The sequence below is a fragment of the Schistocerca cancellata genome, chromosome 8 (genome assembly GCF_023864275.1).
Source record: "Schistocerca cancellata isolate TAMUIC-IGC-003103 chromosome 8, iqSchCanc2.1, whole genome shotgun sequence".
Classification (NCBI taxonomy): domain Eukaryota; kingdom Metazoa; phylum Arthropoda; class Insecta; order Orthoptera; family Acrididae; genus Schistocerca; species Schistocerca cancellata.
The window spans coordinates 440260774-440288283 of record NC_064633.1 but is presented as its reverse complement, the minus strand read 5'-3'; the positions used below and the strand labels follow the sequence as shown (position 1 = coordinate 440288283).

The 27510-nt window shown below is 38.3% G+C and overlaps 1 protein-coding gene across 7 annotated transcripts in view; it reads left to right on the top strand.

Moving 5' to 3' along the window:
• The window catches only part of LOC126095316 (transcription factor SPT20 homolog), a 280707-nt gene that overhangs the window by 11312 nt on the left and 241885 nt on the right, over nt 1-27510 (top strand). For 6 of the 7 annotated variants that reach the window (XR_007521955.1, XM_049910117.1, XM_049910116.1 and 3 more), the window contains exon 3: nt 23683-23809. The exons of the other annotated variant lie outside the window; for it this stretch is intronic. Coding sequence is in view for 5 of the 6 variants with exons in the window: in XM_049910117.1 (XP_049766074.1) it covers nt 23683-23809 (127 nt within the window). In the remaining variant the exon portion in view is untranslated. The remainder of the gene's footprint in view (nt 1-23682; nt 23810-27510) is intronic. 7 annotated transcript variants of the gene reach the window in all.

Genomic DNA, 27510 nt, shown 5'->3' with positions numbered 1-27510 from the left:
AATTATAGTTGGGGGAGCAGGAAACAGCCTGGCTATGAATCCAAGATACAGTATTAGGAATGACCTGGATAAAATAGGAGCAGAAACTGGGCCCATGAATGTGGGGTTTGTGGAGGTTTTTCAGTGCCATGATCAGCCCTGGGTAAACACTGCTGTAAGGCGTATTAACACAGCTGAACGGGATGCTCCAGACACCGGCAAAGTCTCACATGAGTGTTGTTCCAGCTGATGCTACTGGTAGGTGGGGTTACACTACACATGGCCTGCACCTTAATAGTAAGGGGAAAGATAAGTTAGCTTCTCTATTAGCAGATACTGTAAGGGGGGCCACAGTCACACAAAGGATGATCCCTGTGGTTATTGGGACCAGGCAGACAAGTTTTTTTAGGTTAAAGCGAAATTCCTGACAGACAACAACCAAGGAAAATAGAAGAAAAGAAACTTCATGCACAGCAAATAGGGATAAAGCTAAGGGCGGTATCAACTTACTTCACCAAAATATCAGGGGAATAAAAAGTAAAGTAGATGAGCTGATAATGTGTCTAGATGATCTCAAAAATAAGAATAAGATTTATATACTTTGTTTGTCTGAGCACCATGTATCTGTGGGGATTGAAAATGTCAGTATAAATGGGTATAATTTAGCATCTTACACTTGTAGATCTAGTATGGATAAAGGAGGAGGTGCCATTTTCATAAAACAAGGGTATAAGTACAGAACTGTTGAAGTAAGCAAATTTTGTGTTGATCAGCACTTTGAGGTTTGTGCATGTGAGCTTCAGCTAGATAATGTTGTGTTGATATTAGGAACAGTGTACAGGTCTCCACTAAGAGATTGGGAGCTATTCATAAAAAAGTTTGAATCCCTATTATGCTGTCTGTCAGACAAAAAGAAGAAATTATTAATCTGTGGTGATTTCAGCATTAACTTTCCAAGCAATTCTAATAGGAAAAGTGAACTAGAAGTGTTGTTAACAACACATAACTTAAAATCAGTGATCAGTTTCCCTACACATATAGCTCAGGAGAGTAGTACTCTAATAGTTAATGTATTTGTACAGCAAGAGGATGTAGAACAAACACATGCTTTCCCTGTGGTAAATAGATTATCTGACCATGATGCACAACTGATTAACTTACAAAACCTAACAGGGCGTACACTACAGAAACCATTAAGTAAAAGTGTGAGGATGCTGAACCTGGTATCTATAGATCACTTCAGAGAAAGTTTAGGAAATGTAAACTGGGAAGATGTATATAATGAGCCCGATGCTAATGATAAATGTAGCATATTTCTTGATAAATTTATATCCCATTTTGAACATTATTTTCCAAAGAAAATTACTAAATATAACACCACAAACTTTTCAAAGAAACCTTGAATTACTACAGGTATTAAAGTGTCTTCAGAAAGAAAAAGAAAACTGTATGAGACAGCAAGAACTAGTAAAGATCCAGAAGTAGTTTTGCACTATAAAAATTATTGTAACATGCTGAGAAAAGTTGTAAGGAAATCAAGAAAAATGTATGTTAGAGAAGAAATTAACAACTCCAGCTATAAAATCAAATCAATATGGAATGTTGTTAGAAGGGAGACAGAAAAAGTAACCACTGGGGTAGGCAGTATTACTGTTAAAGAGAATGAGACCATCTTAACTAACAGTACACGGGTAGCCAATGTATTTAACAATCACTTCTTAAGTGTAGGAGAAAAAATTGGTGAGAATAGTTCAAAAGAAAAAGCCAGGCAGTACATGGAAGAGTCAGTTAAAAAAAAAAATTAGATTAAGTTTCATCTAACAACCTCATGTGAAATAAGGAAAATTATTAAATATTTGAAAAATAAATGTTCTGTTGGAGTAGATGACATCTTTAACAAGTTATTAAAGCAATGTAGAGCAATTACAGCTGATGTTTTGAGTCACATGTGTAATGCATCACTGACTCAGGGTATTTTTCCAGACAGGTTAGAATATGCCGTTGTCAGGCCTCTCTGCAAAAAGGGGGAAACCACAGATGTCAATAATTACCGGCCAGTATCCTTGCTTACAGAATTTTCAAAAAATTTTGAGAAAGTAATGTACTCAAGAGTGGTTAGCCATCTCAACAGTAATAGGATACTTAGTAAATCACAGTTCGGATTTCAGAAATGCTGTTCCACTGAGAGCGCAATATACAATTTCACTGTCCACATAATAGAGTCTTTAAATAGTAAAATGTCACCAGTGGGAATATTCTGTGACTTACCCAAAGCATTTGATTGTGTGAACCATGACATTATGTTAGAGAAATTACAATTCTGTGGTATAAATGGAACAGAATATGAGTGGTTTAAGTCATATCTACGGAACAGGAAGCAAAAAGTCTCTTTATATGCTTCAAGTAATTCAAAGGAGTTTGCCACTTCATCTAACTGGGGTGAAATTACATTAGGTGTCCCACAAGGTTCAATCATGGGTCCTCTCCTGTTCTTGGTATATGTGAATGACCTCCCTTCTTATGTGAAACAAGATGCTGAACTGACACTGTTTGCTGATGATACAAGCATAATTATTAATCCAGTAAAAGAAAGTCCGATAGAAAATGATACAAATAAGGTCTTTGGAAAAGTCATTAATTGGTTTTCTGCGAATGGGCTTGCTCTGAACTTTGAAAAAGCCACAAAAGACACAAGCAGACATATGTCGTGTCTGTGTATGTGCGGATGGATATGTGTGTGTGTGTGTGTGTGTGTGTGTGTGTGTGTGTGTATATACCTGTCCTTTTTTCCCCCTAAGGTAAGTCTTTCCGCTCCCGGGATAGGAATGGCTCCTTACCCTCTCCCTTAAAACCCACATCCTTTCGTCTTTCCCTCACCTTCCCGCTTTCCTGATGAAGCAACTGTTGGTTGCGAAAGCTTGAATTTTGTGTGTATGTTTGTGTTTGTTTGTTTGTGTGTCTATCGACTTGCCAGCACTTTCGTTTGGTAAGTCACATCATCTTTGTTTTTAGATATATTTTTCCCACATGGAATGTTTCCCTCTATTATATATATATATATATATATCAGCAACAAAATCTGGTAAAATTACCACGTTGTAAAAAGAAAATACATCAGCAATAGCAGAGTTTCATATTGCAATGTTCAGCAATACAAATAACTGAAACAGTAACACTAAGTCACAGTGTCCTATTTCGAGTACACCAAATTTTATAGCAATGGAAAACAATGAATATAGCTCCAGTTGAGCTAACAAATCAAGTAGTTTAAAAGACACATTGTTGACTGTAAATAATCGCAAAAAGATCTTTGCCACATATTTCAAATATTACTAAATTGTTGATAAAGTAAATACCTGTAATAACGAAAAATGTGCCTTAGTATTGAATAATCAATTAATGGGTGGATTTATTGCTTTTAATTTCCTCTAAGCATACATTTGTTATAAAAAGCATCAACAAATGACGTAGAACAGTAATAGATGCAAATTAATAATTTATTGTGTATTTGTAAATAAATATGTGCTCTGTCCTCAAAATAGGACACTGGTACTTAATGGGTTAAAATTGTTTTCTTTGAAAATGTCTCTGGAATAATAGTTAAAACTTGCACAATATTCAAAATCTGAATTGATATTTGTGTAAAATTCCTGGCAAGAGGTGCAAGAGTGCTTTGGTTCATTTTCTTCTGAAAGTGAAATTTCTGCTTTGAAGAGTGTGGTCAGTTTTGCTGTATTGTATTAATCCCTAGCTTTTGTAATTTCTCTGCGCTTTCTTGAGGCATAGAGCTTAGGACTCGACTTACCGACCACAGTTTCTTAACAGGACTAACACCTACCTCTGTAGTTGACTGATTCAGGGTATTTAATTCTTCCTCTATTGATGCAAGATCTGCATCATCTGGAAAGTTGTCACTTGAAACATCTTCACTTTGAAACAGAGTCTTCAAATGGGAACACTTATTCCCAACCTGAACAAAGTTTTTTTTTAGTATCACTCTTTTATGGATATGCAAGTAGTCAGCATTTCACAAAACACACAGCAACTGTGTCAACTAGCAAATGCCTTACGAAAACACAGAACTCACTGGATGGGCTCGGATTTCTTGGACGGCTCTTTAGTAAACAAATTAACACTGAACAACCACAACAAAGAAACTGTAACAAACTGTAAGAAATATCTGCAACAATGAAAGTGAAAAGAAATAACTGCAACAAGAAAAGTAAATAGAAATAAACATTGTAACAAAGAAATTAGTAAGAAACAACTTCAGTGAAGACATACATTACCCTTGAAAGTTAAAAAAAGAAAGATTTTTTTAAAAATAAAACCTGTCCAACTTCAAAGTGGAAGCTCTCATTTGCAGGGAATATAGTACTACATGCTACCAATCAACAGAAAAAAATCTAAATTTTCTGGATTGGCATTTTTGAAAAAAAAAAAAAAAAAGATCTGTAAATTATAAAAAAAAAATTCAAAAAGTGGCTAAAAGAACTTTGACAGAGATGTCCAAATGGAGGATACCATTGTAATAATAAAGCAATTATCTCTCAAATAAAAAAATTCTAACAAAATATCTAGAACTGTTAGAGAGATACAGCATTTTTTTAAAAAATCTGAAATTCGCATCTTCAGAATGTGTTCGCAGTGTCATCTTTGGAGGCCTGTATCTTGGGGCAGGAAATTTTTTTGAGAAAACAGAAAGTACATGTTTCTTACTTACTCCTGAATTTTAACATACGCTAAATTCAATAACATCTGAGACTATGAAGGTAACCCCCTGCCTTAAGTGTTGATTTACTTACTGGATGTAAATTGTGATGGCAAACTATTTTACATTGTGGCCCAAAATCTAGGTTGGGTTGAGAGGTGCAATTTGGTTGTGAGTTGGTGAAGCCAATGAATTGTATATCATGGGGAGTGAACTGTAATTGTTGTTGTGACACATATTTTATGCACATTGGATTTTGGTGATTGGTTTATATGTATCATTTTTATGACATGAGTCAAAGGAGATGGAAGGTACTGGCAGGTTAAATATTTCCAACATATTCTGTAATCTCCCTTCTCACTATGACTTTCACTATTTTAAAATTTCATTTGTTGTGGGCACTTGTTGTCGAGTTCCGCCCTTTTATGCTGGATCTTAACATGGTGTTTTGTCCTTCGCCATTTATTAGCAGTCACCATTTTTTCTTATCATGACTTAAGGATTAACAATAATGAAAATTCCTTGAAGGAACAATACAAAAATTAAGAGACAGACAACCATTTGCCTATAGTAGACTGATGTGCAGCACAGACACATGTAACAGGCAACAGTATTCACTAAATTTCGAGCTCTGGCTCTTTTTTTAGCAAAAGTACACACATTCATACACACAGACACACTACTGCTGGCTCTTGCAGCTACAGTGAGACTGATTGTGCATTTGGACGTCTGTGTGAATCTGTGTACTTTTGCTAGGAAAGAAGCCAGCACTCGAAAGCTATTGAATAATGTTGTGTGTTACGTGTCTCTATTCCCAGTACATCAGTTTGCTGTAGGTGAGTTGTTGTCTTTCCCTTACTTTATGTGTAATTTAATGATTGGGACTGTCTGTAGTTGAAAAGAATTCTCAGTAACAATGCGTAAATTTTTATAAATGGTTGTTAGACAGACATTGATGGCATGTGGATTGAAATATTAAACCTTGACATCTAAATAAAGATATGGACCCTGCTAATCTCAATTCTGTTTTCACATGTGCATCTCGTAACATGATATTGTTAAAATTTGCTGTCTTCCTACATTTTGGTTTTCTGTCATAGTTACTGCCAGAAGCTTGAGATACACTGCCATCTCCTGTATGCTGCAGCTGGTTGAAACAAAAGTCTTCGAAGATTTTTAGTGAGTGTAGCCATTGTATGTCTAGTTCAGTTTGTAGTAAATATAGTAATGAAAGTTCTGGCAGAATGTGAGTAATTTATGAGTAAAGGAGACCATTCACAGAACAGCACAAGCCTTGAGTCATCGACAGGCATGCACAAAAGAGAATCCGGTGTCCCTACATTGTGCCAGCTAGACACACAATGTTGTAATTGCAGTTTGGTAGGTGGACGAGGTGGGGTGGGGGTTGTGGGGAGGTAACACAGCTGCACACATTACACTAGTCCAATGCCCTCCCTAACACAAACTTCAGTTCACATCTTTGGCTTATTTTCCCTTTCTTAAATCATCACTATTGCCGAGGGCATTGGACTGGGGCAGTCTGTGCCTCTGTGTTACAAATACTGCTATGGTAGTGTAATGGCTAGCACACCTGCCTAGTGCATGGGTTCAAGTCCAGGCCATGGCTCAAATTTTAATTCATTTCTTCGGCTTCTATCATTATTGTAGAACAACTTCTCTCTGTTAAGAGCTTGATGTCAATTTTTACAATAGGCTGATACATTATGATCTCTTTTTTGTTAATTGGGTAACACTACTTCCTAAATAACCATGTGACTTAGGATATAACTTGAAACTCCAGAGCACATCTGAAGCTAATCATTTATTTATGGGTGGCTTTCCACCCATAATAATAATAATAATAATAATAATAATAATAATAAATAATTCCCGTGGAGGCTTGGGAAAAGAATAGGCCTCTGGTATGTTCTGCCAGTCATAAAAGGCGGCGTAAAGAACAAACTACTAATAGGGCTAACCCCCCTTTTAGTGTGATTAGTTGGTTCAGGACACAACTAATGAAGCCTCGGACAAGCACTGTCAAGGTCGGGGACGACGCTTGAACCCTATGCCCGCCCATAATGGTAACGAAACTGCTAGCCAACTGGAAAATGATTTAAATCCAAATAGAGGTGTTTTGCAGGATATGCTTCCTGCAACCACCCTAAAAGGAAAACAAAGGCAGAGGATGAGATGGTCAGATAAAGTTAATCGACACCTCATGTTCTGTTATTACCAAGCAACAAACCTAGGAACCAACACAACTGGATACAGATCACAAGTATACACAACATTTATAACCAGATACCCAGAATTAAAATTTTTAACAGAACAACGACTAGCTGATCAGATCCGTGTAATAATAAAAAATAACAGGATACCCCAGTCAGAATTAGAAAACATCAAACAACAAGTACAACAAATACTGTAACAAAATAATGTGCAATCAGAAGACGAAGAAAATACAGTAATGGACTCAAACATCCCAGAGCAAACAAACAAAGAACAACACGCATCAATTAAACAATCAGAGGAAAACGAAATCTTAAGACAGCCACCAGAACAAGCACAAACAGAACACGAAGTGACACACATGTTAGATATAGAAGAAAAATTTCAGCTGACATATATAGAATACAAAGACACAAATATAGACATTAGACCATTCTTGCATAGACCGCCAAATAACCCACAAGTCGAAACAACAATAAAAACTTCAACACAATCATACACAACAAAATAAATGAAAACACAACTATGGAAGAGTTACAACTACTGGTTTATATAGGAGCACTCACTACACTAAATATACACACTAGGCAGAGATTAGAACCAACCAACACACGGAAGAAACCCACAAAACCAGCATGGCAACACAGGCTACAGATCAGAATAGAAAAACTGAGAAAAGACATCGGACAGCTAACACAATTTATAAGGAATGAAATGTCAGAAAAAAAAAACAAAAAAGGTTAGGTAAAATCTCACAACAAGAAGCGATAGAGCAATTAGATGAAAAGAGGCAGAAATTACAAGCATTGGCCAAACGACTTAGAAGATACAAAAAAAGTGAAAATAGAAGGAAACAGAACCAAACATTCAACACAAACCAAAAGAAATTTTACCAGACAATAGATAACACACACATTAAAATAGACAATCCACCAAACATAACAGACATGGAACACTTCTGGAGCAACATATAGTCAAACCCGGTACAACACAACAGGCATGCACGGTGGATACAAGCAGAAACAGACACATACAAGATGATACCACAAATGCCTGAAGTGATAATTTTGCAACATGAAGTCACCCGAGCAATTAATTCTACTCACAATTGGAAAACCCCTGGAAAAGATAAAATAGCAAATTTCTGGCTAAAGAAGTTCACCTCAACACATTCACATCTAACTAAATTGTTTAACATTATAATAGAAGGAAACATTCCACGAAGGAAAAATATATCTAAAAACAAAGATGATGTGACTTACCAAATGAAAGTGCTGGCAGGTCGACAGACACAAACATACACACAAAATTCAAGCTTTCGCAACAAACTGTTGCCTCATCAGGAAAGAGGGAAGGAGAGGGAAAGACGAAAGGATGTGGGTTTTAAGGGAGAGGGTAAGGAGTCATTCAAGTCCCGGGAGCGGAAAGACTTACCTTAGGGGGAAAAAAGGACTGGTATACACTCGCACACACACACATATCCATCCACACATATACAGACACAAGCCTGTCGACCTGCCAGCACTTTCATTTGGTAAGTCACATCATCTTTGTTTTTAGATATAAATTGTTTAACAGTTACATTGCAGACCCATACACATTCCCTGATACACTTACACGTGGAATAACTTACCTGAAACCTAAAGATTAAGCAGACACAGCAAACCCAGCTAAATATCGCCCCATAACATGCCTACGAACAATATACAAAATATTTACTTCAGTCATTACACAGAAATTAATGACACATACAACACAGAACAAAATTATAAATGAAGAACAAAAAGGCTGTTGCAAAGGAGCACGAGGATGTAAAGAGCGACTGATAATAGATGCAGAGGTGACATATCAAGCTAAAACTAAACAAAGGTCGCTACACTACACATACATTGATTACCAAAAAGCTTTTGATAGTGTACCCCACTCATGGTTACTACAAATATTGGAAATATACAAAGTAGATCCTAAATTGATACAGTTCCTAAACATAGTAATGAAAAATTGGAAAACCACACTTAATATCCAAACAAATTCAAATAATATCACATCACAGCCAATACAGATTAAGCGTGGAATATACCAAGGAGACTCATTAAGTCCTTTCTGGTTCTGCCTTGCTCTGAACCCACTATCCAACATGCTAAATAATACAAATTATGGATACATTACTACTGGAACACACCAACACAAAATCACACATTTGCTATACATGGATGATCTAAAACTACTGGCAGCAACCAATCAACAACTCAACCAATTACTAAAGATAACAGAAGTATTCAGCAATGATATAAATATGGCTTTTGGAACAGACAAATGTAAGAAAAATAGCATAGTCAAGGGAAAACACACTAAACAAGAAGATTACATATTGGATAACCACAGCGACTGCATAGAAACGATGGAAAAAACAGATGCCTATAAATATCTAGGATACAGACAAAAAATAGGAATAGATAATACAAATATTAAAGAAGAACTAAAAGAAAAATATAGACAACAACTAACAAAAATACTGAAAACAGAATTGACAGCAAGAAACAAGACAAAAGCTATAAATACTTATGCTATACCAATATTGACCTACTCATTTGGAGTAGTGAAATGGAGTAACACAGACCTAGAAGCACTCAATACACTTACACGATAACAATGCCACGAATATAGAATACATCACATACATTCAGCAACAGAAAGATTCACATTAAGCAGAAAGGAAGGAGGAAGGGGATTTATCGACATAAAAAACCTACATTATGGACAGGTAGACAATTTAAGAAAATTCTTTTTAGAACGAGCAGACATTAGCAAAATACACAAAGCAATCACTCATATAAATACATCGGCTACACCACTGCAATTTCATAGCCACTTCTACAACCCTTTAGATCACATAACGTCAACAGATACGAAGAAAGTAAATTGGAAAAAGAAAACACTACATGGCAAGCACCCGTATCATCTAACACAGCCACACATCAATCAAGACGCATCCAACACATGGCTAAGAAAAGGCAATATAGACAGTGAGACGGAAGGATTCATGATTGCAATACAGGATCAAACAATAAACACCAGATATTACAGCAAGCATATTATTAAAGATCCCAATACCACAACAGATAAATGCAGACTTTGCAAACAACAAATAGAAACAGTAGATCACATCGCAAGCGGATGTACAATACTAGCAAATACAGAATAGACCAGGAGACATGACAATGTAGCAAAAATAATACATCAACAGCTTGCCTTACAACATAAACTTATAAAACAACACGTTCCCACATACAAATATGCACCACAAAATGTACTGGAGAATGATGAATACAAATTATACTGGAACAGAACCATTATAACAGATAAAACACCACCACATAACAAACCTGACATCATACTCAACAATAAAAAGAAGAAAATAACACAACTAATCGAAATATCCATACCCAATACAACAAATATACAGAAGAAAACAGGAGAAAAAATTGAAAAATACATCCAACTGGCTGAGGAAGTCAAGGACATGTGACATCAGGATAAAGTTGACATTATACCAATTATACTATCAACTACAGGAGTCATACCACACAATATCCACCAGTACATCAATGCAATACAGCTACATCCAAACTTATATATACAACTACAGAAATCCGTAGTTATTGATACATGTTCAATCACCTGAAAGTTCCTAAATGCAATATAACATATACCGTATAGTTAAAAGGAAGTCACACTTGATCAAGGTCCGCATCACTTTCCATTTTTGACCAGACATAACATCTGAGAAAAGAAAGAAATTATTATTATTATTATTATTATTATTATTATTACATGTGATGCAGTGGCTGATTGCAAGTCGTTTACTTGAACACCCCATTGTTCAACTGGGGAAAAAGGACCTACAGTTTAACATGGACACTGAACCATGTAGTGTTCCTGGTGACTCCTCACATCATTGAGAGGTGAAGGTTAGATTGAAAGCAGACTGAAAATTTCTGTGGTCCAACCGGGATTCGATCCCAAGACCTCTTGATTTCCAGATATGCGTTTTACCACTAGACAATCAGGTCGAACTCCACTCTTGCTAAAATGGTCATCATCATCATTATCATCATCTTGGATAGTTTCCAGCCTTTTCTGGTTCTGTTTGGAACAAAAGCCTCTCCGTCATCTTCTGTCTTGCCACCATCTCTCCGTCTTCACCTTGGTCCAATCTTCACCTTTCTTTTTGACGCATTCCCCTACTCCTTTCAGGCATCTGTCTCTTGGTCTTCCTCTTGGTCTCTTTCTATCCAGTTTCATCTCGTGTATCCTCCTGGGTATCCTCTTCTCCATTCACTTAACATGCCCATACCATCTCATCCTTGATGTCTCTATCTCCTCCTGTAATGATTTCAACTTCATTAACACTCTGATTCTCTCATTACTTAACCCGTCTATCTTTGTAACTCCCAATACTGTTCCTCAAGAATTTCAACTCACTAGCTTGTAATTTGCTTTTCTCTCTTCCTTTCATAACCCAGGTTTTGGATGCCTATGTCAGGATCAGGACATAGTATGACTGGTGTGTAACCTTTTTTTCTGATTTGGGGTACACCCTTGCCCCATATCAGGCTTCTGACACACTTCCAAAATGCCGCTGCTTTTCTCCCACACTTGTTTATTTCTCTGTTGTCTTTTCCATCTTCCTGTATCAGGCTTCCGAGGTACTTGAAACTCTCCACTCTTCCTCAATCGTTCCCCACCAATTGTTATTCCAGTTTTTCCTCTCTCCTTCGTTCTTGTTGTGTTAATCTTCTTACTCTTACTTATACTAAATTTCATTCCATATTCTTGTACTATTCGTTCCCATAGATCCAACTGCTCTTGAACTTCCACCTCCTTATTCCCCCAGATCATCTGCAAACATCGTAGCTTTCATCTTTACTTCACCAATTACTTGTGCTACTGTACTCATTATATCATCCATCACTACAATGAAGAGTGATGGTGAAAGTGCACTTCTCTGCCTCAAGCCATTCTTCTGTTCAATCCAAGCTGATCTCTCTCCTCCCACTTTCACACAGCTCACACTTCCATGGTACATTTTCCTTATTCTCCAAATAATCTGTTTTGCTACTCCTCCATTCTCCAGGCCTTTCCATACTTTGCTTCTATGTAGACTATCAAACGCTTCTTCAATGTCCAGGAAGGTCATTAGTAGATCTATTCCATATTCAAAGTGAAGTTCCTGCAGTTGTCTTACAGCAAAAGTTAGATCCACTGTGGACCGTTCTGTTCTGAAGCCATGTTGCTCTTCTTTCATCCTTCCTAATTTTGCCCGAATTTCTGCTTCCAAAATGTTTTCAAAAATCTTTGCATAATGACTCATCAGCGTTATCCCCCGATAGTTCTTGCACTCTTTTCTATTTCCCTTCTTAAAGATCGGGACAGTTATTCCCTTCTGTCAGTCTTCTGGGATCATCTTCTGTCTCCACACAATTTTCATAACCCAGTATAGCCATTGTATCCCCACTTCTCCTGCTGCTCTCACAATAGCTATACTTAGCTCATCCAGGCCTTGTGACGTTCCTCCCTTCATTTTGCCCAATGCCTCTTCCACTTCTCCCCATGTAAGGTCTTGTTCTATTTGCTGTTCCCCCTCTTCTTTTCTCCTGGCTTGTTCCTCCTCATCCGGGTCTCCATTCAGATTCAGGAGTTGTTCAAAATACTTCTTCCACATGTTCTTGAGTTCTTCGTTATTCTTTACATCTTGACCACTTTTGTTCACCACTCAGGAATAATCTGTTGTACCGGTCTTCCTCTTACTTTTAATCATCCCATATACCACATTTTTGAACCTTCCCTATCCTCCTTATCATTCTGGTCCACTGTTCAATCCACTTTCTTCTCTCCTCCACCACCCCTCTTTTTGCTTATTTCTTTCTTGCTTGATACTCTTCTCTTGTCTCTACTGTTCTCTTCTGGAACCATGCCCTAAAAGCTCTATTCTTCTTCTGTACTATATCCTTTGCTTTATCATTCCATCAGGGTGTTCATTTCCATCTCTTTTTGTTGCTTTTCCTCCCACATATTGCTTCTACCGCACTTACTATTGTTCCCTTGAATCTACCCAATCTTCTTCTACTGTTTTTGGTTCATCCTTTGCGATGCTTTCCTTTACTACCTGTAGGTATTGTAGCCTGCTTTCTTCCTCCTCCAACTTCCATATCCTAGTTTTCTGTCTCTTTATTATCCTTATCCCTTTCAGGTTCATTACCAGCAAACGGTGGTCACTAACCAAGGCCTCTAGTGGTATTACCTTAATGTCAATGATGGTTCTATTCATCTCTCTATTGTACGGGGAGTAGTCAACTATTGATTCTCTTTAAGTCTTAGCTATACCAGGTAATCTTGTGGCTCTCTCTTTCCCTGAACCAAGAGTTCCCAACCAGCAAGCCATTCCTTTGACAGAACTCCAATAGTCTTTCACCTTCCTCATTTCGGCAGCCCCAACCCTCTAACGTTCTGACAACTTAAAGTTGGAGTGTGGAACTGGGTTATATCAGCTTATTCCCCCAAACCACGTTCCACTTCTTTACGAGATGACTTACTTGGAATTTGCAGCCACTCTTCTTTACGGAGAAGCTGGCTGCTGGAAACTCTCTTGACCTCTTCTCTGTCGAATAACGCTAGGTACAGAAATTTTTAGACTCTTTCTACCTGTGAAATAAGTAGACATACAAACTTTACTTTTTGTTAACTAACGATGTATTTGACCTCCTTATACAATAAAAATCTCACTTTCCAAATTAATATGTAACTTTCTGCAAGTCTCTTGTACAGTCGGACGTTAGAAACAAATTGAGTTACAGTTAAAAGGAAGTTGGGTTTGATACCACGACCTTTCTTAACATGAATCATAAAATGAGTCTTGCCTCTAACAAGGTTACGTCAAGAGTCTACAAGAGCACTTTTTCAACTGTTCTTGTTCTAATGACAATAGTCAGTGACAATAAGCACAGAGCTGCATATAAACTCCATGGTTCTTCCTTATACACTCACTAAAACATATATGGATTGCCCGACAGGTAACTGACGGTGCTGTCCGACCGCTCCATCTACTTTCTTCCCGCGACTGATTTTAAATCTTCACACACAAACACGTAACGCGCTGTAGGTAGGATTCTACCATCCCACACTCATATCCAGAATATTGTGTGTTTGAGACGGTAGAAGGCTGAGTGGTTCTAGAATTTACACAGAAATTCTTGAATCACTACATATCCGCCCCCTCAGATCGAACACGCGATATTTTATACATAATCGATACGCAAATAATGTCACTCGTAATAAAATTTCATATCTTAAAAGTACACATTTCTTACACTCCTGAACCCACCAATTCCATATTCTGCTAACAGTCATTGGATCTCGACCAACGCTAGCAGCATTGCCGTGATACGATAAACTGCAATTGCAATATGCTACGATCCAACCTTTATCAGTCGGAAACATTATGGTTCGCATTACCCCTTCTTACATGAGGCATCACAACAATGTTTCACCAGACAACGCCGGTCAACTGCTGTTTGTGTATGAGAAATCGGTTGGAAACTTTCCTCATGTCAGCACGTTGTAGGTGTCACCACCGGCGCCAACCTTTTGTGAATGCTCTGAAAAGCTAATCATTTGCATATCACAGCATCTTCTTCCTGTCGGTTAAATTTCGCGTCTGTAGCACGTCATCTTCGTGGTGTAGCAATTTTAATGGCCAGTAGTGTACATATGTTTATACATATCTTTCCTTTCCATAACTATTCTCTGTCCTCTCTTGAACAATCTTTCGCTTACTGTTTCTCTACCCTTTTTTTAATTTACTTTGTTATTAAGATATGAGCATTTACTTGTGGTTTTAGTCAGCTTTACTGATATTTAGGAATTGTGAGGACCCTTTTTTTTTCTTTATTTCCTTTTTTTTCCCCCCCAGTCGTAAACTTCAGGTGGTTATGACATATGAGTAATCTATTTTCTATTCCTATCTTTTGTACTACCTTTTTCCTAGTATGTACTATTTTCATTATTTGTAGCTTGGAAGGACTCTGGACGAAATGGAAGTGTTCTTTCAACACTCATTTATTTCCACGAAACGTAATAATGCTAGTCGTTCATAGAATTCACACTTCCCAGAATACTTCCTATAAAATTTGTGTCTTACACTGTCCCCTTCTCCTAGGATCAGCACCTATTCCTTGCTTGTGGGTTGACCTTATGAGAGCACTTCCTCTTTCCATTCTGGTAGGTACGCCCCTTGCAAATCATCCCTGTGTTTTAGCCCACAGATCGTCCTATCTCCACGTAGGTACGCCTGCCCTTTATACTTAGTGAATGCCGGGTACGCCCCCCTTATCCTTTCTGAGTAGGCCTCACAGTTCATTACCCTAGTACACATTTCTATGTATACCATAATTAAGTATCTTCTGGTAAAGAGATAAATCTACTTAAACTTCACATTCATTCTTTAATATATCATTTACCCCCTAGAGTCCTCCTCTACTTATCATCTTCTATATTTTCAGTAGATACTATGTCAACATATACTATTTACGTCCCACTATCCTTCAGTTCATCACAGTATTCATTACACTGACGTTTCTTAATGATCAACCTGACTAATTCTACTCCTACTTTCGTTTTCTTTCTTCACTCACACCTCTCTTATTTATTCATTACCCATTACTACTTTGTAGTTGTTCGTTATGTATGTGCGCCTATTTTGGAAGGAACACAGAAGACAACTTGGGATTGGACAGTCATTACTCTGCCCGTTAACTCAGAATGTTAATGTCCCTGGGGGATATACAATTTTACATCCTTTACTTTGTCTTGGATGAGCTTAATTTCTCTCCACAGGTCGTCCATACCCTTCCTGGTATCACTAAGTTCGGAAGAAGGAATAGGCGATCGTTTCCGGATATTATTCTCTCAGTAACCTTTCGATCTATAATTTCTCCAAATTGTTCCTCCAAACTAATTACATTTATAATATCAGAGTTAGCTATTTTCTCTTTGAAATTTATTACTATATTATCTACCCTTGTATTGACACCAGTAATTTGCGATTGAATTATTGGCGTTAATTCATTATGCGTATCTACACTGTCTTTCAAATTATTCATTCCCTGTCTTACATCATTATATTTAATAGTGTACACATTTTCAAAAGATCCTAACTTTACAATAAGTTCTGATTCTACATCATTACATTTGTTATCAATGTCAACTTCTAATATGGTTATAATAGAAGGAAACATTCCACGTAGGAAAAATATACCTAAAAACAAAGATGATGTGACTTACCAAATGAAAGTGCTGGCAGGTCGACAGACACACAAACGAACACAAACATACACACAAAATTCAAGCTTTCGCAACAAACTGTTGCCTCATCAGGAAAGAGGGAAGGAGAGGGAAAGACGAAAGGATGTGGGTTTTAAGGGAGAGGGTAAGGAGTCATTCCAGTCCCGGGAGCGGAAAGACTTACCTTAGGGGGAAAAAAAGGACGGGTATACACTCGCACACACACACATATCCATCCACACATATACAGTAATATTTTTGATAAATCTTGAAAAGTGTCATTCTGTTTCTGACTAAGGTTAGTAAACATATCATTTATGAGTGGTCAAGGAATTTGTCAACTCGTTCTTTCGATCTACTTTTAAATTCTCTACTTTATTACTTACGGCGTCGAATTCAGTCTTCAGAGCAGCCATGTCTTCGCATAGATTACTAAATTCTTAGCTTTGATAGTTGACGTTGGTGTTTAAAAAACCTAAATTTGTCATTTGAATATTTAGAGTTTCACTCTGAACTTTTAATTGAGAATTTACTAAGTCTAGTTCTTTACTTAGACTCGTACTCTGAGCATTTAAAGCTTCACACTGGGTATTTAATAGAGAACTTAATGAGTTTAATTTAAGACTCTGAGCTGTGATTAAATTTATCAAATCAGCCTTGGTCTTGAGTTTCCCCAACCTGTTGTATATTTTCCATACTTTTATATGCCTTAGCTCTTCTAAGCATTTAAAACTAACTTTAAATATGATATTACACAATAACAATTCACTCAACAGTATCTTGTTCCACTTCGTACTAAAGTAATCAAGTTTTGTTTCATGTTCACCCGGTGTAGGTGAGCGGATGTGGAGACAGATAAGCACCGGTGAACAACTGCTGGTGTCGGCGGCGTCGGGCGTATGTTGGTTTCCGCGTATGTGTGAGAGCAGTATACTCCCTGCACTGGATCTTCTTGGTTGAAGCGTTCTATGCATATTTCTTCTTAGACAAATATGTTGAAATCTTCTTTGCTGTTTTATCGTTGTGAATTTTTCATTTCTTCACCTTTTTTCCATTTAAATTTTGCTCCATTGGATACTTGATCATATTCAAATTTCTCGAAGTAATTTCCTTGTCTTATTATGTTTGGTTGCTATGGCAACACGAAACAGCTTCTTCTCTTGATTTTGACTTAAAATTCCTGTTTTCTTGGTCCTTTCACACAGGTCGCCACGTTCTAACCTGCTGTGATGACTTAGAAAAGCCGGCTGTTGGAAACCCTCTTTACTTCTTCTCCATCGAATAATGCTAGGTACAGGAAATAAATCAAACAATGGAAAATCTAGGATGGAATGTAACAACCAACTCTCCACAGTTCCTGTCCCATTACCACACGGTGCCCTGCTTGTCACTATTGATGCCACCTCCCTGTACACTAATATTCCTGATGCCCATGGCCTTACTGCTATCAAACACTACCTTTCCAGACGCCCTATGGATTCCAAACCAACAACCTCCTTCCTAGTCTCCATGACCAACTATATCCTCGCCCACAATTACTTCTCCTTTGAAGGCATTACCTACAAACAAATCCGCAGTACCACTATGGGCAGCCGCATGGCACCATCCTATGCTAACCTATTCATGGGCTATCTAGAGGAATACTTCCTAAAAACCCGGGATCCTAAACCCCTCACCTGGTTCAGATTCATTGATGACATCTTTGCTATCTGGATTGAAGGCAAGGACACTTTATTCACATTCCTCCAGAACCTCAACAATTTCTCCCCCATCTGCTTCACCTGGTCCTACTCAACCCGACAAGCCACCTTCCTAGATGTTTACCGTCACCTCAGAGATGGCGACATCAGTACCTCCGTCCATATCAAACCTATCTCCACTTCGACAGCTGCCACCCATTCCATACCAAGAAGTCCCTTCACACCTACAGCCTAGCCACCTGTGGTTGTCGCATCTACAGTGACAAGCACTCCCTCTCTAAATATACCGAGGGTCTCACTGAAGCATTCAATGACCGTAATTATCCTCCCATCCTTGTAGAAAAACAAATCTCCCGTGCCTTATTTTCCCAGACTCCCACCACCTCCCAAAGTCCCACAGTCCGGCCACAAAGGAGCATTCCCCTTGTAACTCAGTAACATCAGGGACTGGAGCAACTGAATTAAATTCTCCGCCAGGATTTTTATTACCTCTCGTTGTGCCCTGAAATGAGAAATGCCCTGCCCACTATCTTTCCCACCCCTCCTACCATGGTATTCTGTCGTCCACTGAACCTCCACAATATACTCGTCCATCCTTACACAACCCCTGCTCCCAATCCCTTACCTCATGGCTCATACTCCTGTAATAGACCTAGATGCAAGACCTGTCCCATACATCCTCCTACCACCACCTACTCCAGTCCGGTCACTAACATCACCTATCCCATCAAAGACCGGGCTACCTGTGAAACCAGTCATGTGATTTACAAGCTAAGCTGCAACCTCTGTGCTGCATTCTATGTAGGCATGACAACCAACAAGCTGTCTATCCGCATGAACGGCCACCGACGAACTGTGGCCAAAAAACAAGTGGACCACCCTGTTGCTGAACACGCTGCCAAACATGATATCTCTCATCTCAATGACTGCCTCACAACCTGTGCCATATGGATCCTTCCCACCAACACTAGCTTTTCTGAATTGTGCAGGTGGGAAATTTCCCTGCAGTACATCCTACATTCTCATAACTCTCCTGGCCTCAACCTTAGTTAGTCACTGTCCTCACCCATCCAGCCTCCTCCCTGTTCCCATTCCAGCACTACACAGCTGTCATTTCACCGCCACACCCAGTCTTATAATTTTTTTAATTTCTCTCCTTTCTGCTACTTACCCCCTACCCCCTCCACACCTTCTCTCCTGCCCTCCGTCTAAACTGCAACACTTCACTGTCTGCCACTCCCACCATACTATCCTCCTTCCCTCCTCATTTCCACTCCAGTACAGCTGGTAGTCTTTCCTCAGTTCTCACCTTCCTTCTCCTTTCAGCTAACTCCAGTATGTCTAACTTCCTTCTTTCCATCGTTTCTACCATCTCCTCCACCTATCCAGTCAATTTTTGTATATTTAATGTCCCAAATCTTAGTCCTTGTTTATAGCCTGTTCATTGTTGATTAAATCCATCCTTTGCGATGCCTGTTCTATTTTTGAAAGCAAAAATCATAATCCACAATTGGCTTGCTGGGCCTATTGTAGCTTCTCCAGAGCCCTGTTAGCCATCACTTTTCAGGGTTCCTGTATGACCTTCACAGCTACCGTAGCAGTCCCGGGGCACACACAGTTCCCACTGTAGCTCACTCGTACAGACAATCCCCTACTTCATGCCGTTGCCCATCTCCCACGACTTGGACGAGGGGTTGGACTTGTGGGAGGCTAAAATGGTACCACTCAAAGTTCTTTGCACTGTTCTTTTGTTTTTTTTTTTTTACTTTTTGGTTTTGATTGACTACATTGCAGTTAACATTTTTAATACAAATGGCAGCAGTTTTGGAAGTGTGCTTGCCAACAAATTTAATATATAACAAAATGTAAATTTAGACTAAATCTACAATGTGGGAAATGATAGATTGTTACTTAACATAAAGAATACACATTAAGTTGCAGACAGGCACAATTAAAAGACACTTACACAAAGCTTTCGGCCATAGCCTTCATCGGCAAAAGAGAAGCAGAGAAACACACACCATTCGTACAACAAAGACCTTTCTCAAATTTTTTCATTCAAATACTAACAGGATTCACCCTTATGGGGCTCAAGGGGGATGTGCATGAAATTGACTAAATATGCCAACTTAAAATTTATTTTCTGTTTATTACTAGACCTCGTGGACAGTAAGTCCCCAGAGTTTCAGTGATGAAATTGCACCTGCAGTGCCTGAAAAATAATCAAATGTGTGACACGACCTTCCCGCCACACCCACTTTTTGAAGCATCACTTTCAATACTATCACGATGAACAACAGGTCTGTAGAGTGCTTTCAAGCAAACTTGTATGGGGTAAATCTAGAAGGCTATGACATATAATCTTTGGTTTTATCATCTGTTACTGTTCCGTATCTCAGAAACAATAACACACTAACAGCTTTGTTTATGAAGTACCGACTCTTGTTTTTCCTTGTGCTACTGACGGAGAATTATGCATACGTTAGATTCTTTCGTCATTTAATAATGCCATGGTCACAAAGATTGTATAGAAAACTGGATAAACTTCATTTGCAGAAGTTATTGAATGCCATACATGAGAAACAGCTACAAACCAATTTTCAGGTTAGGTCCAAAGTAAAACATTTGCAGAAAATCGAGGGACAACAAACCCTACATTCACAAGAGGCTTCCAGATTGTATCCTGGATGGTGTCAAGCCCACTTACAGATTTATGGCCAATCCTGAACTTCTAAAAAAGTGTATTTGAGCCAAAATCCAGATTGCAAATGAGTCTCTAAATTCACATTTTCATCTGCTGCAGCTGTCAGAATTGCAACTTGCAATGCAGTTATTGTATTTGATGATGGAAACATGGGGAGGATGAATGTATAAGAGAGAATTGGCTTTAAGATAGGAAATTTCACTAAAGAATCTAGAGAAAAATAGATTCACAGCACCTCTCTGCAGCTGAAAAGTCAGTTGAAGACCTGGTAAGGGAAAGAAGGGAGAAAACAAGAAACGAAAAGAGAAGCCTTGAAGGGAAAGAGGACTCTAACTGCAAACCCAGGGATTTCAGAAGAGGTGACAAGAAAAAACAGGTTGAACTTTAAATTGCATTTCCCAAAAATTAAGTTTCTTAAAGTTTATGTACCTTTTTCTCAGAATCTATGAGTGCTATAGTTATGAAATTTTGTACACTTGATTCTGTAAACCCAGTAAATGTTGTCTCAAGAGTAAATTTTGAAATTCGAAGTGAAATCTGAAATATGGGGCAAAGTGCTTGGAATTTTGCATGAATTTTTAATTACACTTATGTAATTATAATTAAAGAATTATTAAAATTGTCCTGTTATATATATTCAAAAAAAAACTCATGGGAGAAGCTAATTGTAAGCAAAGAGATTTCTATTACTTTTTGAAAACAGAAGTTTAAATTCCACAAAAAAGTTAAATCCAAGGAACTTTAACAGTAAATGTGTTAATTTCATGTAAAGCAAGGTACAAAATTTCATTGCTGTATATTCAAAATTTTGGATTTGGTGCCTCTTTTAAATAGTGTGCCTTTTTTCACCTTAAGGTTTCTCTACCATGTACAGCCACTGAAATTGTAAATGCATTTTATACCTTATTTTTCATTTTGCGAAAGAACTTAGGAATAATCTGCTGTATTTTTTCCAACATTAAGGAGTGTTTGTTGAACCAGTTGCCCAGCCACTTAGTTTTCTACCTTCTCCCTGTTGATTTTTAGACAAAGATTGATTTCATTATGGGCTAGGTCCTCAGGTCTCCAACATCTCCATCGGCATTTCTCTCATTGCCAGCTATTTCTCAGTTTCTTGAGCTTTGTGCCGACAGTATGGACGAGATATCATCATCTTGTTGGAAATACATATGTTATAAAAAATTGGACCACCCTTATTTTAAATATCTCATTTCATGTGAGAAAGGGATGTTTCATGAAATTTCAGTAAATATCAGCCTGGAAGAATGTCTTCTCTGTCAAATTGACAAAGCAAATCTGTTAATTGAAAAATACTAATAATTTGAAGTTTGTTACATGTCAAAAGTGATGCAGTAAGTGGCTTTCAGAACTGGAAACAAATTGCTGTTATCCAAAAGCTTTTTATACATCATATCTTCATTTATAATTCATTGAAACATATTGGTAAAAGTTAATGTATATATACTAAGATGGTATCTGTTCTTTCGGACATGTCCGCGAGTAATGAGTAAAATGGGCGGGGGCACTACGAATGTAGTGCGGGATAATACGTTGAAAATATGGGTTTCGCGGGAGGCGTGCCAGAGATAAATCCCTGCAGTCGCACTATCCTCTGTGTACTCGGTTGCTCAGATGGATAGAGTGTCTGCCATGTAAGCAGGAGATCTCGGGTTCAGGTCCCGGTCGGGGCACACATTTTCATCTGTCCCCGTTGACGTATGTCAACGCCTGTAAGCAGCTAAGGGTGTTCATTTCATTGTAATAAAAGTTAATGTGTACATGATAAAGTTGGTCACAAGTGATCATGGAACGGAAGGTGGAGGAGTAGTAGCTGATTTTGAGCAGCTGATGTAATGAGATGTTTTTCTGTCAATTGAATGGAGAGTGAACTGTGGTGAAAACCTCAAAATACTAACAGTCAGAGTTAAAGCAAATTGTATAGACAGCAAAAAAAACTTATTTTGCTGAGGGGAAGTAGACAAAACACACAGAAAATTACATAAAACACTGCATGGATTGCCCATAATAATATCCAGCAGGCACAATATTTAGCAAGTTATATTTTTGGCACATTCACTCTGATGTCTTCCCTCTTCACGATTATAGCTATCATCTTCCAGTGCAATCTAGGCCTAGGGATGTAATACAGATTGGACTTGGGTGCAACCAAGATTTCATATGAGCATTAAATTTTATATTTACGTTTAGTGGTTCACCAACTCAAAGCCAGTCAGTTGCCTTCCAGTCTAACTTCGATTTAGAACATTCAGCACAATGCTACAAATCAGTCTGTCAGCAAAACAAAGATTTTGACTTCACAGTCTATTTTGCATTATAATTATTTTGTCATCCAGCACTCAATCTGTCGCCTTTCAAAGTAACCTAGACCTCAGAGCTATGCTACAGATCAAGCTATCACTACAACCAAGACTTCATATTTTAAATAAAATCATTAATAATTATTAGAAACATCACAAGTATGTACGAACACACAATTTAAAATGACACGGGAAATCTTAATAACTATCTTGTACATTTGCACTTGCCCATATATGAGTGCTAGGTAAAGAAAGCTAAATACAAGTTGTAGACTGCGTGCCGATGCATTCTGTTAATCTGCTGAACGGAAACATTCGTTGCTTACAGTGCACTATTCTGGAACAAATATTTTTATTAGTAATTTTATGGTGTCTCAGCTTATTGTTTGATTTATATTGGTTTCGTAATAGGATAGTAACACAAGACAGGTAAAATGTGTTTGTTTTTTGAAATATATGATCAATACCTACAACTTTAGTGAACCCTTACATATTTCTTCTTGTGCTCCATCGTGCCACAATAGTAAACTTCCTGCGTATGTGTGGAATTAACAGCGGCATTTATTTCTCAGAACATTTCGAAGCTTTATGTAATACTTGCCTGTGTTTTGAAAATAATTTGTTTCTATTCAGTATAGTCATTCCACAAATCACTGTGTTCCTGATAAAGATTCTAATTTGATTAATGTTGCACAGGTTGGAAACACTGTACGCACAACCGCTGATCTCTTCACTTCTGAGTATGAGATAAATGATGTTCCTGTGGCAGCCCGAAATCTGCTAACTAAGGGTCTCATACAAGAAGAAATAAACTTATCTTCAGGTTAGCTGTGCCTACGGACTGTCTTGAGTTGTGTTATTATTTCCTTACGAGCCATCCCAGCCGTGTTTGTGATTTATGATAGTTCTCTATTAGGGTTTATGTGACACAAGTGTGTTTCATGACATGGGTACTAAGATGATATTTAGGTCTCACAATGTAGTAGGAAGTAAAATCTTTTAGAAATACGATAGTTGTTTTCCTGCCTGATAATCGTGTGTCGAGGTCCAGGTTTCTACAGTAGTATTTGTATCTCTTTGAGAACTATCATCAATCTCATCTCCCTTTCTGTTTTTAGTTTTAATGCAGTGCAACAAATAGCCTTCTGTAGCTTCTGTGTGTTCATTTTTTCTGTATTTTGCTCCAAACATTGGCAATATTTTTTGCTTTTTACCATTATAATTTTCTCACCTACTTCAGCATAAATTACAGTTAATTCCTCTGACAGGACAACCTGTGTATCAAACTGTGCTATTTCTCTTACCCAAGTGGAATAATGAGGGAAGATGCTGTTGGATTTTGGAAGTCATAGCTAAGATCATGAACACTGTTTTTGCCTTTTTTTGGCACACTGGTTATGCCTTTGCTTAACATTGATAATGTCATTTCCAGTTGCTTCATATTAATTTGCATCACATGAATTTTCAAAACATGTTTATTAACTTGTCCTGACAAATCCAGTAAACCTTATTGCTTTTTAGAGTAACACCTACTGTAACATTCTCATCAAGACTTCATGTTTCAAAGGACAACACGTGCCGTAGTTTAATTCCTGTTGAAGGTTGAATGACCTCCTAAACATTTTAAAATTTGTCATTGGCAAGAAAAACTTCAAAAATAAGAAAAACTCTAGGAAGTTCCTCATTACTGTTGAAATAAGATAATAAATAAATTAATTGCAATAAATTTGATGACAATATGACATTTCTAGTTCTGTGTGGTGTGAACTATCCCATGTATATTTAGTAACAAGATAGCCAATTCTAAATTATATAAAATTGGAACTAAAATAATGGCAGGAGTCAAAATAATCACTCACAATATTGTTCAGGTGTTGAGAGAGTGACAGCCACATATTCTGAGTGTTCGGACAGTGTTTTTCTTCAGTGTTAACTAATGCAAAATAGGCACATGCACACACCCCGGGTCATTGCCCCAGCAGGCTACCCATTACCAGGACAAGTTAGGTGATTGTTGCAGTTCAGGTTGTTATGTCTGATACCCTTAAATTATGGACTCATATCTCTTGAATTATCGTGCAGCTAAGCCATATAGTGCTGATGGATTATTTCTTCTCCACTACAACTGCATCTGTGCTAATAATCCAAAAGTGCATATCTAATTTGCGACGTGCTGCTAAATTAATAGAAAGTGCTGCTTCTCAAATTTGATAGTATTGAGCCATTGATTACAGTACTTACACTTCATTCAGTGTTCGTATACAATACAAGTTATGTATTGGATGCGCTCAATAAGACTTGAATGACAGTTCCCATTAGAATGACAGCTGAGCTTTCTTTCTTGTCCCCATGGTATAATACCAATTTTCATGGTACCTGTTCTAGGGCTTGAGGTATGTCTGCAAGATAGGACGATACTGCATGGAATAAACCACCAAACTAGCAAGTATCGTGAAGCATCATAAAGAAGCTATTGTCATCCCGCCTTGCAGAAGTCCTGCATCCATCCGCATCAGATTTCATGTGCAAACAAGATCCAACTCCCAAACAGTACACAAGTCTAAACTTACTATTCAAACGTCTTTTTAAAGGTGTTGATCATCATTCATGTACTATAGATGTTGTGCAGAATACCACTTTATCAAAGTGATATGTTACACCTCATGGTTCTCTCTCTCTCTCTCTGTATGTGCGTGTGTGTGTGCATGCGCACGCGTGCATAGCTCCTGTAGGTTTAAATCTTATTTAGGTATTTGGATAGATCCACGTAATAGGATTTCAGTGCACACTGTGAGGGGAGAGGGGGCATGTATGTGTGTTTCATTATCTCTGAAGAAGAACAGTGCCTGAAAGTTCAGTAATGTGAAGTATTTTTGTTCCTGTCACCCGCTCACTGCCTTCACTGTGTGGTGAGTGATTTCCATTATTTGATTTTAAGCTGTGTAAGATTTAGTATGTCGTGGAAGAATTATATTACTTAAAAATGAAAGAATCTGTGTCGTAAAAAAACTGAGTAGTGATGAGGTGTATTGAATTCAATTCTAGAGTTTTTGATATAATAATTTCCCTGTTGCATAGTTATTGATTGATATGAGTTATTTTGTATCCTCCATGAGGAGGTGTGTGTCCTCCAGGAGGTATGGTAACTGTATTGTAGCATTCTTATTTCTGGTGGTCTTATCAATATTAGTTTGTAAATGTCAAACAATAGAAAACCCAGGATGGAATAACCACAGTATTATGAAAGTGGTTGATTGCTACTGACCATATAGAGGAGATGTTGGGTCTCAGACAGGCACAATGAAAAGACTGCTATACATCTGAGCTTTCTGTCAAAAGGCTTTCTTTTAAAGTAGAACACACACACATTCACGAAACACTTCTCACACTTATGACCACTGTCTGTGGCCAGACACTGGAGATGGACTGTGAAGAACTGCACCTGATGGTAGAAACAGTCTGTGAGTGGTGAGGTTAAGGAGGAGGCTGGGTGTGGAAGGGAAGGGGAGGGGTAATGGGATAGGGGTAGGGGAGCTGTAGTGCTGATTGTTGGAGCATGCAGGGATGTGATGGACACAGGGTATGACTAATAGGTGCAGTCAGGTGGTTTGGGGAGGAGGGGTCAGGGGGAGAGTGGAAAAGAAGGGGAGTACAGAAAGGAAAAAGGCTAGTGAGTGTATTGGTGGAACTGGAAGACCGTGTAGTGCTGGAGTGGGGCAGGGTAGGGGATAGGTGGGTGTAGGACAGGGGATAGCAAACGTTGAGGCCTATGGGTTACGAGAATGTGGGATATATTTCAGGGAGAGTTCCCATCTGCACAGTTCAGAAAAACTGACGTTGGTAGGAAGGATCGAAATGGTGAAGGCTGTGATACAGTCATTGAAGTTAAGCACATTGTGTTAAGCTGCAATGCAACTGGATAGTCCAATTGTCTCTTGACCACACTTTGTCAGTGGCCATTCACTTGGGCGTACAGCTTGTTGCCTGTCATTCCCATGTAGAAAACAGCACAGTAGTTGCAACATAGTTTGTAGATCACGACTGCATACTCAGGTAGCCTTGCCGTTGATGGGATAGGTGCTACCTGTGACCAGGCTGTAGTAGTAGTTGTTGGTGTCGTTGTTGTGTTGATGTCGGGTGGGGTTGGGGGGGGGGGGTTGGGAATCTAGTATGGGACAGGTCTTGCATCTAGGTCTAGTGCAGGGGTATGAGCCTTGAGGCAAGGGGTTGGGAATAGGGGTAGAGGAGGGATGGACAAGGATGTTATGTAGGTTCAGAGGGCGGTGGAATATCACTGTGGGAGGGGTGGGAAGAATAGTGAGTAGAATACTCATATCAGGGAATGACATGAGAGAGGCGAAACCCTAGCAGAAAATGCGATTCAGATGCTGGATGGTACTGAGTCATGAGAGGAATGCTCCTCTGTGGCCAGACAGTGGGACTTTGGGAGGTGGTGGGTGACTGGATGTAAAAGGCATTAGGGATCCTGTTTCTGTACTATGTTGGGATGTTAACTTCAGTCTG